This window comes from Canis aureus, chromosome 15 (assembly GCF_053574225.1).
Source record: "Canis aureus isolate CA01 chromosome 15, VMU_Caureus_v.1.0, whole genome shotgun sequence".
NCBI classification, from domain to species: Eukaryota; Metazoa; Chordata; class Mammalia; order Carnivora; family Canidae; genus Canis; species Canis aureus.
The window spans coordinates 11,051,602-11,065,888 of record NC_135625.1 but is presented as its reverse complement, the minus strand read 5'-3'; the positions used below and the strand labels follow the sequence as shown (position 1 = coordinate 11,065,888).

Here is a 14,287-nt window from a genome sequence, read left to right as displayed (position 1 = left end):
GCAGATATTCTCTAGATTTTTTAGTCTTCTTGCCATGTAAAATATTTTTCCAGTGTGGTAAACTCTTTCTATACTTTAAGGTACCATTTACTTTCCAAAAAATTTATGAAATTGAAGGGAGAAAAAATAAGAAAATGTTTAAATTTGTAAAAAACAACATTAGCAAAGGAGTGGTTATGCGATCTAAGTTCAGTGGGCTTTCTGTTGAGTGTATATCTTCGTATTAAACTATATTAAACTATGTTATTTTATAGTCTATAAAAACTAAAATTTTCCTCGATTATAAATTATTTCAGTCTTTTTTTTTTTTTTCACTTTAAAAATGCCTGCCAGGGGATCCCTGGGTGGCTCACCGGTTTCGCACCTGCCTTTGGCCCAGGGCATGGTCCTGGTGTCCCAGGATCGAGTCCTGCATCGGGCTCCCTGCATGGAGCCTGCGTCTCCCTCTGCCTGTATTTCTGCTTCTCTCTCTGTGTGTGTGTGTCTCATTGATGAGTAGATTAAAATCTTTTAAAAAATAATGCCTGCCAGTCAGAAGAGAATGATATTTTTCCTTACAACATTCAAAGAGTAAAGTTGTTAGAAAATTTTGAATGAGGCTAATGAAAAATCAAGGCTATGCTGGATTCTTCTTATTTCTGCCAAAATGATGAAGTTCTTTTGGAGTATGTCATTGATATATAAAAAAAAGAGGATATTTGCATGTGGATCTATAGTTTCAGTTTCATTTTGTTTTTTATTATACTTCTAGAATAAAATAATAACTGGTAATAGTTAATTGCTTTATATATTTCTAGCATGGTATCTCACATATGATAAGAAACAGTTTTGGGGTGCCTGGGTGGCTCAATCAGTGAAGCACCTGTCTTTGGCTTAGAATGTGATCCCAGGCTCCTGGGGTGCAGTCCCACTAGGGCTTCCTGCTCAGCGGGAGGAGTCTGCTTCTCCCTCTCCTTCTGCCCCTCTCCCCCCAGCTTGTGCTCTCTCTCTCTCTCTCAAATAAAGTAAAATTTAAAGTCTTAAAAAAAAAGATGTGTTTTGCATTCTTAAGGTTGACAAATGACACTTTTTTGAACATCTTTGTATTTAGTTGGGATTAGAGGCATTGTGGTTGAATAAAATCTAGGTCAGCACAGAGAATGTTCAGCCACGATGGTGATTCCAATTCTGTGCTAATTGTGTATGTTATATATTATTACACAAATACTTATAAACTGTAGTACATATGTCAACTTGACTATATACATTGTGGTTTGTTTATTAATAACATAAATTTCCCTCAGTAGTTGTGACTTCTGTGTGCTGCATTCCTAGGGACATGTGGAAACTATCTTTGACTGCAAATTCAAACCTGATGATCCCAATCTTTTAGCGACAGCTTCATTTGACGGCACTATAAAAGTCTGGGACATAAACACATTAACAGCAGTGTACACCTCCCCGGGGAACGAAGGGGTCATTTACTCCCTTTCATGGGCTCCAGGTAAGAAGTATTTTATTAAAATCAAGAATATAATTAAATGACTTTCCCAACTTTTATTTTCATTTGATTTATATTCTTCTCACATTGCCACCTTGCTCCAGATGACTGTAGAGGCCAATTAGTACCAACCCATATATTGGCTCAGTTTTTGTGGGATTTTCAAATAAACTGCCCCTTGCACAAGGCACTTTGATTTCTGGGCCTTTCTATATGACATAATCATATAGAAAAACCACAATCAATAGAGATGATCCTGACCCATCTAATTTTAGCTGCATTTGTATAGCTATGCCTTTAGAGGTATAACACATTTTATGTGACAAAAGTTTTCCTTAAAATCTTCATGTGAATCAAATACATGAAAATAAAGAAATAATAAAACAAATTATCATACATATCTTTCCCTGATCCATCTGTTTGTAAATATGAATGATTATACATAAATCACAGTTCAATTTCCACCATGTAATTGTATATAAATTCCACCTCTGTAATATTGAAGAACTTTTATGCCAGATAGGGTCTTTTGTTTGATCTCTGAAAAAAAAAAAGGCTATTTTTATACCTTCCTGTACATAAAGAAAAGAAAAGATGCCCTTGAAACCTATCTCTGACATTTTTTTCAAAATATTATTTCCCTATATCATTTTGCACCCCCAAATGAATTTTTCATTTTATAAAGTATATAGAATACTTTTCTTGTTTGTCCTAGTGGTAACATATTAATTTAAAACTCACATATAACCACGATATAGCTCATTTTTTAGAATATCTTCTTATACACAGGGAGTTTTAGCCGTGAATTTTTGGGCTGTCTGGTTTTAGATGTCTTCAGAGATTCTGGGAATCTCTCAGATTTTACCTGAGAGATATATATACACATATATATATACACATACCTCTATCTGTCAAAGATTATCATAGGACTCAGATTTTCAGAAAGATCTGTGATACCAAAAAGGCTGAGAATGTACTGCTGTTTTATTTATCCCTCAAATTGCATGAACGGAAAAAAGATCCAGAAAAAAGGTTTACTTCCAACTCTTCAGGATGGTAATCATTCCTTTAAGCAAAACATCCTTGGTGCCATATGGACACAAGGCTGATTGAAACATAAAGTTACTTCACCAGTTAAGAAGGGAGGCAAAAAACGAATTAGGTCTCTGCCTAAGAAGGTCTGCTGCCTTCTTCATAGTCATCCCTGTTTTCCGTTGTGGGATTACTAACATTTATTAAGGAGGGTTGAGGGTCCAAGAGGTTGAATAACCGATCCAAGACGACGTGCATAGTGACTGGTGGTGGAGTCAGGTCTGAACGGCTATCAATTTGATCTTCCAGCCTGGGCTGCCAGGCAGTGGCCTCCACTCCTGTGCAGCAGGGTCCTGGCCAGCAGGGCAGTGACACAGTGCTAGGGCAGCTCCTAGGTAGACAGTCTTCCTCCTAGAAGATGTTACATAAGTCTCCAACCTAAAACTTAAAAGGAAGTTGCAACCATAAAAACCATTGTTCTAATTCATCACACACGAGCTCCCATCTTACTTAAAGCATCATTTCACTCTCTACATGGAGACTCGGCCTCAAGAAAGTAAAAATGTTAGAAAATGGCCATTCTTTAATTTTTTGAAAATTAAAAAAGTAGTGACTACTTTTAGTTAATATGGTTAAAATATAAAGGATTAATGGAGGTTGATAAGGATGGAAGTAGGGTCGAGGATGGAGGATTGCATAACTTGTGTGATTTTAGAGTAGCTCCCACAAGAAAAAAAAAAGTATAAATTAATTTGGAAACTTCTCCTTAATAATTTGAGGACCCAAAAAGGGGAGCAGAGTGAAAATACTAGAAATATGGTAAGGACTTATTTTTTTAGCTTTATAATCATTTATCACAAAGTATTTCCGCCATGTGTTATTCCTAACTAGCATGGGACCACCATTCCTTTCTTTTAATGGAGAAATCCTCTTCTTTGACTGCCTTGCAAAAAATATTTAAATACTAGATAATCTACTAACTTAGTAGCAGTTTGATTTTCACAGATTTTTTTATTTGTTAAAAACAAAGAACATTCTTTATGTTTTTGGTTTAAAAAAATCTGAATTTTTTCATGTGTTTTGCTTACAGAAATGCTTTCCCAACCAAAAAGAAAAAAAACTTACTAGATGTAATGTAAAGAAAAATGTAAATACTGACTGGAAAGGGGATAGTATTGAGGAATTATTGAAAATTTTGGTATTTATGATTGTGATAGGTTGGTCATGTTAATGAATGAGTATTTTAGACATCTGTACTGAGGTATTTATTGATGAAATGATAGAATGTCAGAGATATGCTCCAAAGAGACCCAGGAGGGACAAAACAAGACTGACAATATTTTGAGAATTGTTGAAGCTGTGCGATAGATTCTTCATACCATTCTCTTTCTATTTGCATACATTTGATAATTTTCATTGCAAAAGAAAAACTCAAAAAGAATTACTTTGCAAATTGCAAGTCTTACATTTTCAAAAATTACGTTTTGAAAAGAATTATATCAGGGGATCCCTGGGTGGCTCCAGTTTAGCGCCTGCCTGCCTTTGGCCCAGGGCACGATCCTGGAGTCCCGGGATCGAGTCCCACGTCAGGCTCCTGGCATGGAGCCTGCTTCTTCCTTCTCCTGTGTCTCTGCCTCTCTCTCTCTCTCTCTCTCTCTCTCTCTCTCTGTCTATCATAAATAAATAAATAAATCTTTAAAAAAAAGAGAATTATATCTGTGGCAAACATTCCACATAATGTCTAACAAATTGTTTCCCAAGGTGATTTAAATTGCATTGCTGGAGCAACTTCCCGAAATGGTGCTTTTATTTGGGATATTAAAAGGGGCAAAATGGTGCAACGATTCAATGAGGTAAGGTGTATTTATTGCTACCTGAGTAGTACAATGCCTTATACCACCTCATTTTTGTAAATGCTTTTCTGTCTTAATTTAATAATCACCAGGTCGACATTATGTTCTATTGCTGGAAAAAAAAAATCCAAGTGAACATATACATGTTAAAATGAACTCTGAAAAATGTAGTTGGGTCTAAGATATAAAAATTCACCTAAAGTTGCATTTGAGATTCAAAGGAATTCTGAATCATCCTCCACAAAATTATCTGGGCAAATATTCAATATTTGTAAAAAGACTAAACTCAGGACAAGTTCTGAATTACAGTCTAAATTCTGTTAACAATTAGCTTTTAACATAGCGAGAATCATCTAATGTCTTGAACCTGATTCTTCGCCTGTAAGATGGTGAAGTTGGATTCTAGAATTTCCTGGATTTCTGTCCTCCTCTTGAATTCTGTTATTCCAGGACAAGCACTAATACCTCCCCCCTTCCTGCTCGTAGTGTCACAGATTGTACTTACTTCTGCCTGGAGTGAAACTGTCATCCCCTCTTTTACGGAGTTCCACTAATATTTGGATACCGCATGTGATCTCATGATAATATGTTGCATGTGAATCAAGGGAAATAGGAAAGGACCTCTCACTGTTTTGAAATTTCATTCATATCCAATGATTACTGTTGAAGTTTATTGAATATATAACTTATTTGAAAATGCCTTATATTTGAAACTTTGAAAGACTTATACAAAAGCCTGATCTTTCTCTGAGGATCAAGCAGCTGTGATCTTTTAGGGGACACTACAGCACTGTCCCAGATGCAGAGCATTAGGGGACCTTTACAACCACCAGTAAACAGTGTTGCCTCTCAGAGGAAGCGTTGACAAAGGACTGTATACAGTTACGTCCCTCCCTTTCTCTACAGAACAATAAATTCAGCAGTGCCCCCCAACCTGCCCTTTGCCCTCCCATCAAGAACAGCACTTATCCCATAATAGTCCTGTAAAAAGCAAAGAAGAAATGAATCTGAGAAAGAAACTTTTGACCTAAAATCAAAGATGCTGTTCTGAGGCATCACATCTACACCGTGGCCTCTGTGACCTCAATATCTGCCCATCGGCACTGCACCCTGGCATCAGGGGTGTCTCACACCCATGCCTGTCTTCCCAGCTTTCGGGAACTTAGTTGAGGCTGATACAGAAGTGCTTAAACCTAGGATAATAGATGTCGGGCAGTGCTAGCTTGAGTTAACTGAATTACGTATGTCTCACAGAAGGAAATGCAGGGTCTGAGAAGCCCTAGGTGCCCTTTTCCTGGGGTAAAGCTGATGGATGGGGGGGCCTCCACTCCTTCAGTTACATGAGTATAGAGACTGCCTCCACTTTATACCAGTCTTTATACAGCTACCTACCTTCACCACCCCCCAAAGAGGAAAAAACAGCAACTGGAGACCACTTTAGTAAGGTCACCCTAAAACTCCAGATAAAATGTTAATTTAGTCTCTCCTTAGCAGCAGCCACAATTAAACTACTATATAAAGTTAAATAAAAGCTGAAAATAGATTGATTGCAACCTTTACTCACCCATGTCCTAGTTGACGAATGACATTCCCATGTATAATATATTCCTTGTGGTTTTACAAATCCTCATCATACTGGTCGTAACTATCCCTTCGTAACTATCCCTTCCCCTTCCCCAGCCCGAGAATGCAGAGGAACAGGTCAGTATAGAGTGATTTGTTACAGGGAAAATCTTAACTATTTCTCCTTTGTTTTTATAAAAATAAAACTTTGAAATTTAGAAGAACGACCAGTAATAACGATTGCTTGCATTATTTCATACACTGTAGCTGTGGTGGCACTAGGTTGGGAAGCCGGTAGATCCCTGTCTTCGTCTCCACACTGGCACTTCTGGAAAAGGCACTAAGCAGAGCTTTAATCAATAGATGGCTGAGGAGGCAGTTCTGGCTCTCTACTAGCATCTCCAAAAACAGAAATAGGGCCACTTAATTGATTTCTTAACACGGGGTTTTATTTTTTAAGCGTGATAGCTTTCTACATTTTTAAAGTATATATTCAGCTTTCTGCTGTTGACAATAATACCTCTGTCAGCATGTAGAGTAAGTTCCTAACAGAAAAGCAATACTAGAAGAAGTAAATAAATAAGAGAAAAAAGGGGTGAATTATTTTTTATTGATAGGTATTTTGCATTTTTTGAAGCATGGAAAAAATGGAATATTCTGCGTTGCCTGGAGTCATAAAGATTCCAAAAGAATAGCCACCTGCAGTGGTGATGGTTTCTGGTAAGTACTATGTATGAAGTTGTACTGCTTGTAAAAGATACATTAGATAATACCAGTTGTGTCCTGTTAGCACATACATCAAAGTAGTCAATGAGGTTCCACCTGTACAGCTTCTACCGGCTGTCCTAGATACAGGTAAGCCCATATGGGCATGTGCCATACTGCTCTATCAGTAATAAATAAGTGTGCAGTGATACTTAAAATAAATAAACCAGTAATGTCTTTCTAAACAAAATACTACCCGAGTTATAAGTAAAACACTGTGTGTGAATTGCCTCAAAGAAACTTTAGGAACTTTTCACTAAGAGTCTAAATTGTCCTCACCACACTTTTGGGGGAGTGTTATTTCAGTTTTACAGGTGATTCAGGAGATACCAAGTGCTCTAGAAACTTGTTTATGGATTAAGCATCTGCCTTTGGCTCAGGTCATGATCTCAGGGTCCTGGGATTGAGCCCCACCATCGGGCTCCCTGCTTGGTTGCTCAGTGGGGAGTCTGTTTCTCCCTCTGCCCCTCTTCCCCACTTGTGCTCTCTATGTCTCTCCCACATAAATAAATCTTTTTTTAGAAAAATAAACTTGCTCACCTTTTGTAGGTGCTATTATTAAAAAAAGTATGAGAAGCCTTTATAAGAAGGGATAAAGTAATGACTGTGGGAAATGCCTTTTTTTGGAAGGTGACTAACATCTCTGACCTGGTATTTCAGAAACAAGTGCTTTCTTAATTCTGTTAAGTACCAGGCAAAAGTAGGTTTCCAAGGAATATATGTAAGGGAAAGAATTGTCTTTGAGTTAAAAAAATATTTTTATCAAGATGATGCTATTATGTAGCTATAGGTATGGCCATCTTTCACAGGGGGTATAGACATGCGTAGTTGTTGAGAATATAGTAAAGATGGTCTCCTGTTAGGTTTTGCAATACCCGGCCCAATTTTCTCATCCTCACATTTTAATTTCAATGAAAAAGATAGTTGTTATGGAAACCAGAGATCTTTACAGGAAGTTGAAATTTTCGGAAATAGCCATATTAGTGATTTTTTTTCCTGAAAAGAAATTTATTAATCGATAAATACCAAAATACAAAAGATGTGTCTCAGAGTTTTTTGTTAATGTGATACCCCATTAGCTTTACCATGTACTTTGAGGACTCCACTGGTTTGATAAATACCACACGTGATGACTACACATTTGTATGCATAGGTCACTACCACTCCCCAGTAGCCTCAAAAGTTTTCATCGGCCTAATATTTTAGAGGGTCTTTTCTAAAGACTTAAAAACCTCTAATGCATTAATTTACACACAGCTTCATCTTTTCTTTAATGGAACCAATAGTCCTTGTGTTATGGAAATGGTATAGTCGGGTATTAGAGTTTCTTTAATTTTGTAGCTAAAATAGATCCTTTGGGGGAGAGAGGTTCCTCCAAATGTCTAGTTTTATCACTTAGAATATGCACAACAATGTTACAACTTACATGTCTTGGACTTGGTGTAATAGTATGTGCAACCAGCACTTATAAATGAATTGTTTGAAATATAAATTTTGAACTGCAGAATTTTGAAGCTGAAAATTGAATGCATATTAGTTATATCATTGTTTTAAAATATATGTGTTAAACTATGTTTTTCCTCAACTAAAAGTGTTCTGTTAGAAATAGTTTCTAAATCAAAATTTATCACATTCAAATTAATTTAAGTGGATGGCCATAATTAGTACTATCTGATGTAAATATACTTAACTTACAGTTGGTAATATCATTTACTCAGTACTTTTAAATGTTCCCTGTGCTTTGAAGATAAGGTCTCTATCCTAAAATATTTATGTTCGAATTATTCAGTTCTGGCTTTGTTTTTATGAATAATGTTTAGAATGTTGTTTTTTCTATTAACATACTATACTTAATTTCAGTATTATTCGAACAGTTGATGGTAAAGTGCTACACAAATACAAACATCCAGCTGCTGTGTTCGGTTGTGATTGGAGCCAAAACAATAAGTAAGAATTTTTTTCCCCAAGATAAACAATAACTTCTGAGATTTTAAATAAGCGTGAAATTTAATGTTATTCCCAGAGGTAATGCTCATCACTCTCTTTAGGAGAGTTCTTGCTGTCTAGCCTTCTAATTGATTGTTCATGTTAGCTGATGCTTTAGGAAGAAACATAGAACTAACTAATAAAAAATGGAAATTAAGTCCAATCTGCATGTGGCTTCTACCATGGAAGTGCAGTCCTTTCCCTAAACCCTTTTAGGAATCTCTCCAGTCGTCCACCATGACTTTCTATTGCTGCCCAATAATGCTAATGCCTTGGGAATGGATGATTTCCTAAAATATAGAACTTATGTGCATAGTTTTGAAAGGTCATCCTTGCTTTCGAGCCTAGTATTTACCATGTAAAAATCAGCTCAGATTTAAAAATTAATCCAAGTCAAGCCTTCACTGAAATTGATCCTTTAAGTCACTACACTTCCAAGAATCTTACATTTCAAACTTCTCTGTATGCTATATAAATTATACTTAAAAAATTCACTTTCTTGAGATACTGTGAAAATAATGAGAAATGATGCTTTTCTGTCTTGCAAGTGGAAAATATACATACTAAAATATTAAAACCTTATCATATTTGTATTCTGAGTCAAATCACATACAAAAGGATGTCTTTCAGTAAATAGAGAAGAACTTCTAACACAGAGGTTTTATGCAAAGTGAGCTCATGCCCAGCTCCTCCTTGCTGGATTCCCCATCTCAGTGGCCTGATAATGTTCACAACAGAGCTGCTGAAGCCAAAATCCTTGGCCTCTTTTATACCTTATCATCCCCCCAATTTCTGTTTCCAGTCGGCTATCAGTTCCTGTGATATCATCTATCTAGTTATTCTTTTCCAACCACTCCCCTCCCCTGCCATAAACCAGTAATACTTTGCTTTTGGACTTCGTCAAAAGACTTCTAAATCGATTCTAGGATTCACATTCTTTGTCACTACTTCCTTATCTCCCACCTAACCTTCTCTATGTTGAAGTCAGAGAATTTAACAACCAGATCTGAGTGTACCATTCCATTGCTTACAGTGATTGTAGGATAAAATGCAAAATCTTAGGAGCCCAACAGGGAAGTCCCTCTGCAAAGTACATCTATATGGAACATATCTTGCTGTAACAAAGGCCTCATAGGAATAACCCACAGCCAACATCATACTCAGTGGTGAAAAACTTAGAACTTTTCCTGTAAGGTCAGGAACAAGACAAGGATGTCCACTCTCACCACTTTTATTCAGCATGTTACTGGAAGTCCTGGCTACAGCAGGGACAGCATAATGAAATAAAAGGCATCCAGATCAGCGAGGAAGAAGTAAAACCCTCACTATATGCAAATGACATGATCCTCTATATAGAAAATCCTAAGGACTCCACCAAAAAGCTGCTAGAACTGATAAATGAATTCAGTAAAGTTGCAGGATACAGAATCATGGTACAGAAATCTTGCACTTCTATGCACTGATAATTAAGCTTCAGAAAGTGAAATTAAGAAAACAGTCCCATTTATAATTCCACCAAAAACAAAAAAATGTCTAGTAATAAAATTAACCAAAGAGGTGAAAGACCTGTACTCTGAAAACTATAAAACTCTAATGCAAGAAATTGAACATAAAGAAATGGAAAGGCATTCCATGCTCATGGGTTGGAAGAACAAATATAGTTAAAATGATTGGGTGGTGAGATGTGGTGTGTATATATAAATACAATGGAATATTCAACATGGATGGAGCTAGAGAGTATAATGCTAAGCAAAATAGCAAAATGCTATTTTGCTAAAAGAGAGGGAGCAAGGCAAACCAAGAAACAAACTTAGCTATAAAGAACAAACTGATGGTTACCAGGGAGGAGACAGAGGAAATATAAGATGGATATTGGAAGAGTACATAAATATTGACCACATGAGTAATAAATACATATAATCTTAAAAACCACAATTTTAGTAAGAAATTGGCTGTCTCACCCTCTAAAATGTTATCTCCTTGAGATCAGCAACTGAGTTATCTATTTTTAGCAGTATATTCTTAGCAAAACACTGTGCTGCTAACCCTCATTGTGCCTAGAGCAAAGTAGATGTTTAAAAATTATTTCTTCAATACACAATAGATAGAAGTCATCTTGTATCTGACCAACAGAACAGTTCCGCATTCTTATTTTTCTGTTTTATGGGTTAAGCATTTGATGAGTTGAAATAAAAACTAGACATTAATTTGTTTTGTTGTTTTTTAAAAAAGTCCTTTATAGTTAACTTTTATGCTTACTACCAAGTGTACCTAATAAATTTCATTTTTATTTTTAAAAGCCTTTTAAAAATATTCTAATAGCAGTATCCATTATTTTATGTAGCCCTTTAGGAGATAACATGAAAAATATTTTGAACTTGTAAACATTTATTCATAATATATCTGTGAGGGGGTATAGCTCAGGGGTAGAGCATTTGACTGCATAATATATCTCTGAATTTATAATTTGGATAGCTGTACATGCATTCCTTGAATGTTTATAATTTGTTAAGATTTTATATCATGTATCCATATACACGTATGCAAAAACATACTCGTGTACATGTAAATATTTGTAATATGCAAAGAATGTTTTCCCACATGTAGAAACTGGCCCATTTATCCGTGGGACTTAGATGTAATATGCACATTTACAGATTGGCAGGCCAGGTTGCAAACCGGTGTATTTATGCATGTGGCCTTAAATAAATGCAAGTACTACAACCCACTTGGCAGAAATCAACAATTTGAAGTTTGAGGAAGGTTGTGAGAACAGTTGTATCCAAAGTGTAACTTCTGTTTGGAGCATGGAGCCTGTTTGTATGGTTGTTAACATTCCTCAGGGACACTGTTGCCCCACGATACCCACAGGCCCACTCTACTCCTCCCAAGTCCATTTGGAACAGTGTTCCACGTATGACCACTTGGGTTGTAGATGGACATACAGATGGATATACATGGTTGCTTAATTTACTCTCATTTTCTTGAGTATAACAGACAAAGATCATTAAAAGATCATAGCCATGCATATTTATAGAAGATCCTTGGTTGGAACATAGAGTTAAAGTGTCTCAAACTGGTGCAGCCACCAAAGACAGTGGGGAAACCAGGACTGTGACTTTCTGTCAGATGGGACAACCCTGGTCTGTGGGCAGACGTTCCAGCATCCTTCAGGGGAAGCACTGCTATTTGTGTTCATGCCACAGAAAAAATTTACCAGTGGTCAGGGCATGTAGTGATTAATAATTTGCTTACCAGTGAGGAAGCAGATCTCAGTTACTCACCATTGGAGACCCTTGTTAAGACCTACGGTATGAAATATAAAGATGTGAGAAATATTCAAGAAGTTTTGAATCTGGACATTTAAAAAAAAGAACTTATAGAAATAGGAATTCCATTATCTCTGATCTAAGATTGAAAACTTAAAAATTCAACTGATTAAAAGAGAAGATAAAAAAACTTTGCACTAGGGCAGTTTCTGAGAATAATGGTTTTTACTTACGTGTTTTAGGTCTAACTTCATTAAGGAAGCAAAAAATTTTAGTTTTAGAAATTAGAACTGGGTATATTTTAAAATTATCAGTAACAAATATCATTTTTTTTCATGTTTTACTGTGCCATTGACGATATTTCAGAGACATGATAGCTACTGGCTGTGAAGATAAAAATGTTCGTGTCTATTATGTAGCCACCAGCTCTGATCAACCACTGAAAGTATTTAGTGGGCACACTGCAAAAGTGTTCCACGTTAAATGGTCTCCTCTGAGTGAGGGCATACTTTGCAGTGGTTCTGATGATGGGTATGTATTTTTTGAATTCTAATTTTTAGTCCTTAAAATCATAAGCTTATAATCTTCTAGAAATGCATATATTTATACGATCCAACTTAGGGATGGAAAGATTTTAAGTATGTACATAACAAAGATGTACAGGCAATTAACAGTTACCTAATTACATTTAACCATAGTAAATTAAATCTTGCCATGCTTATATTATCATCTTATTCATGATTTCTATTTCCTCGTTTTGCTTACTATGGATGCTTATTTCTATCTTATTAGCAACAGAGTTAAGAGAAACAAAAATTTCAAAAGGATCGGTTTGGAAAGGGGAAAAAAAAAAACCCTGAAATGAACAAATCTCTGTAAAATATAGAGAAGAGTTTATTTTTAGTAATGTCCTGATATTTAATATGGAAAACAGTCCTACTCTCTTTTCATTAAGAATAGGAAATAAGATGATCATATTTTAGCATGAAGAGAATTTATTTAGAAATGAGAGTGATTTAACCTTTTTTTTTTTCTGGTTTTGTGAAAAAGTTCCTGAAATCTTGTCTATATTTTATATTCAAACAGGATAGATTTTGCATAATACAGTTTGGTCCGTATTTGAATATGAGATAAATTTAGATAAGAGAAATCTTACTTTATGCAGATAGAAATCATAGTATACAGTAGCCAGAAGTTTAATATTGAATAATTGACTGTTTTCATCTTGAAACTTTGGCATCCATCCAAATTTCCTAAGAAAAGCAATGGTCAGATTTCTGTGGGTTATCACTGGAAAAAATACAGTAAGGTTATCATGTCCAAGTGAATGAGTTGACTTATGAGATTGTTCTCTGTTAACATGGACTTCAGTATCTGAATTCTGTTGCTACATGAAAAAAAAAAAGTATGATATTCAGCCATTGTCTAAGAAATATTTGTCAAAAAGATAGCAAACATTTTACTTAATTATGAGGATGAAACTTGAAAATCTTTTGTAAATTCTGTTTATTAGTTCCTTAATATGACTATATAGGTAATAACGTGCTGCCTAGCACCTTTAAATATGCTTATGTACAATGGGGTATATAATGCTTTTCTTATGTTTGACTATAAAATATAATTATGATGTTAGCCTGATGTTTGCCTAATCTAAATTATGTCATAAAGCAAGAACACCTGTGAGCGCCCCTTATGATAACATTAAAGTATTTTGATACATGTCACTTTAACATTATGAAAGTATGATATCAACCAAAATAACTTCAAGGTTAACAGGAATTAGCACAAAATTAGGTTGTGATATGCCTGGATATATTGTCCTGTGCTGCGTAAGGGAAAAGAAAAAGAAGGAAATCTTTATAGAAGGCATAAATAAATGTGCCTTAAAGAAATTAAATATATATAATGTATCTCTTTCATAATATAACCTTTGAAGTATTAATATTTTGGCATTGTAAGATTGATATAAATCTGCAACTAAAAATTATTATGAATTGTTCAGGCGAAGTTGGCATTTGGAGGCCTTAAATTGATTTTGAGTTCAAATTATTATTTCAGTAGCATTTGTACTTTGTACAATTGGTAGATTCAAGTAATATCATGAATCCAGTTATATTTAAGTTTTGTACTTGATTTTAGAGTGATTTTACACCTACTAACCAACTTATTTTATTGACCAAAACATGAAGGAATGATTTACTCTTTGATAAGAACATAAAGATGAATTGATTATTCAAATAATACCCATCATCATGCATGCTATGTTTTCATGATTTACAAATAATGTGTATCATTAAATTATTGTATCCCTATTATTAGTAATTTCTTGGCCTTCTCTA

General features: G+C 35.2%; 1 protein-coding gene and 1 long non-coding RNA gene across 2 annotated transcripts in view; one reads left to right on the top strand and one right to left on the bottom strand.

The window, feature by feature from the left end:
- Positions 1-14,287, bottom strand: part of LOC144283935 (uncharacterized) — a 315,621-nt gene that overhangs the window by 193,541 nt on the left and 107,793 nt on the right. The gene's annotated exons all lie outside the window — the stretch shown is intronic.
- LOC144285093 (WD repeat-containing protein 17-like) overlaps positions 1-14,287 on the top strand; it is an 88,282-nt gene that overhangs the window by 61,972 nt on the left and 12,023 nt on the right. The window contains exons 8-12 of the mRNA XM_077850362.1: positions 1,315-1,483; positions 4,274-4,365; positions 6,566-6,648; positions 8,554-8,640; positions 12,315-12,479. Of these exons, the coding sequence (XP_077706488.1) occupies positions 1,315-1,483; positions 4,274-4,365; positions 6,566-6,648; positions 8,554-8,640; positions 12,315-12,479 (596 nt within the window). The remainder of the gene's footprint in view (positions 1-1,314; positions 1,484-4,273; positions 4,366-6,565; positions 6,649-8,553; positions 8,641-12,314; positions 12,480-14,287) is intronic.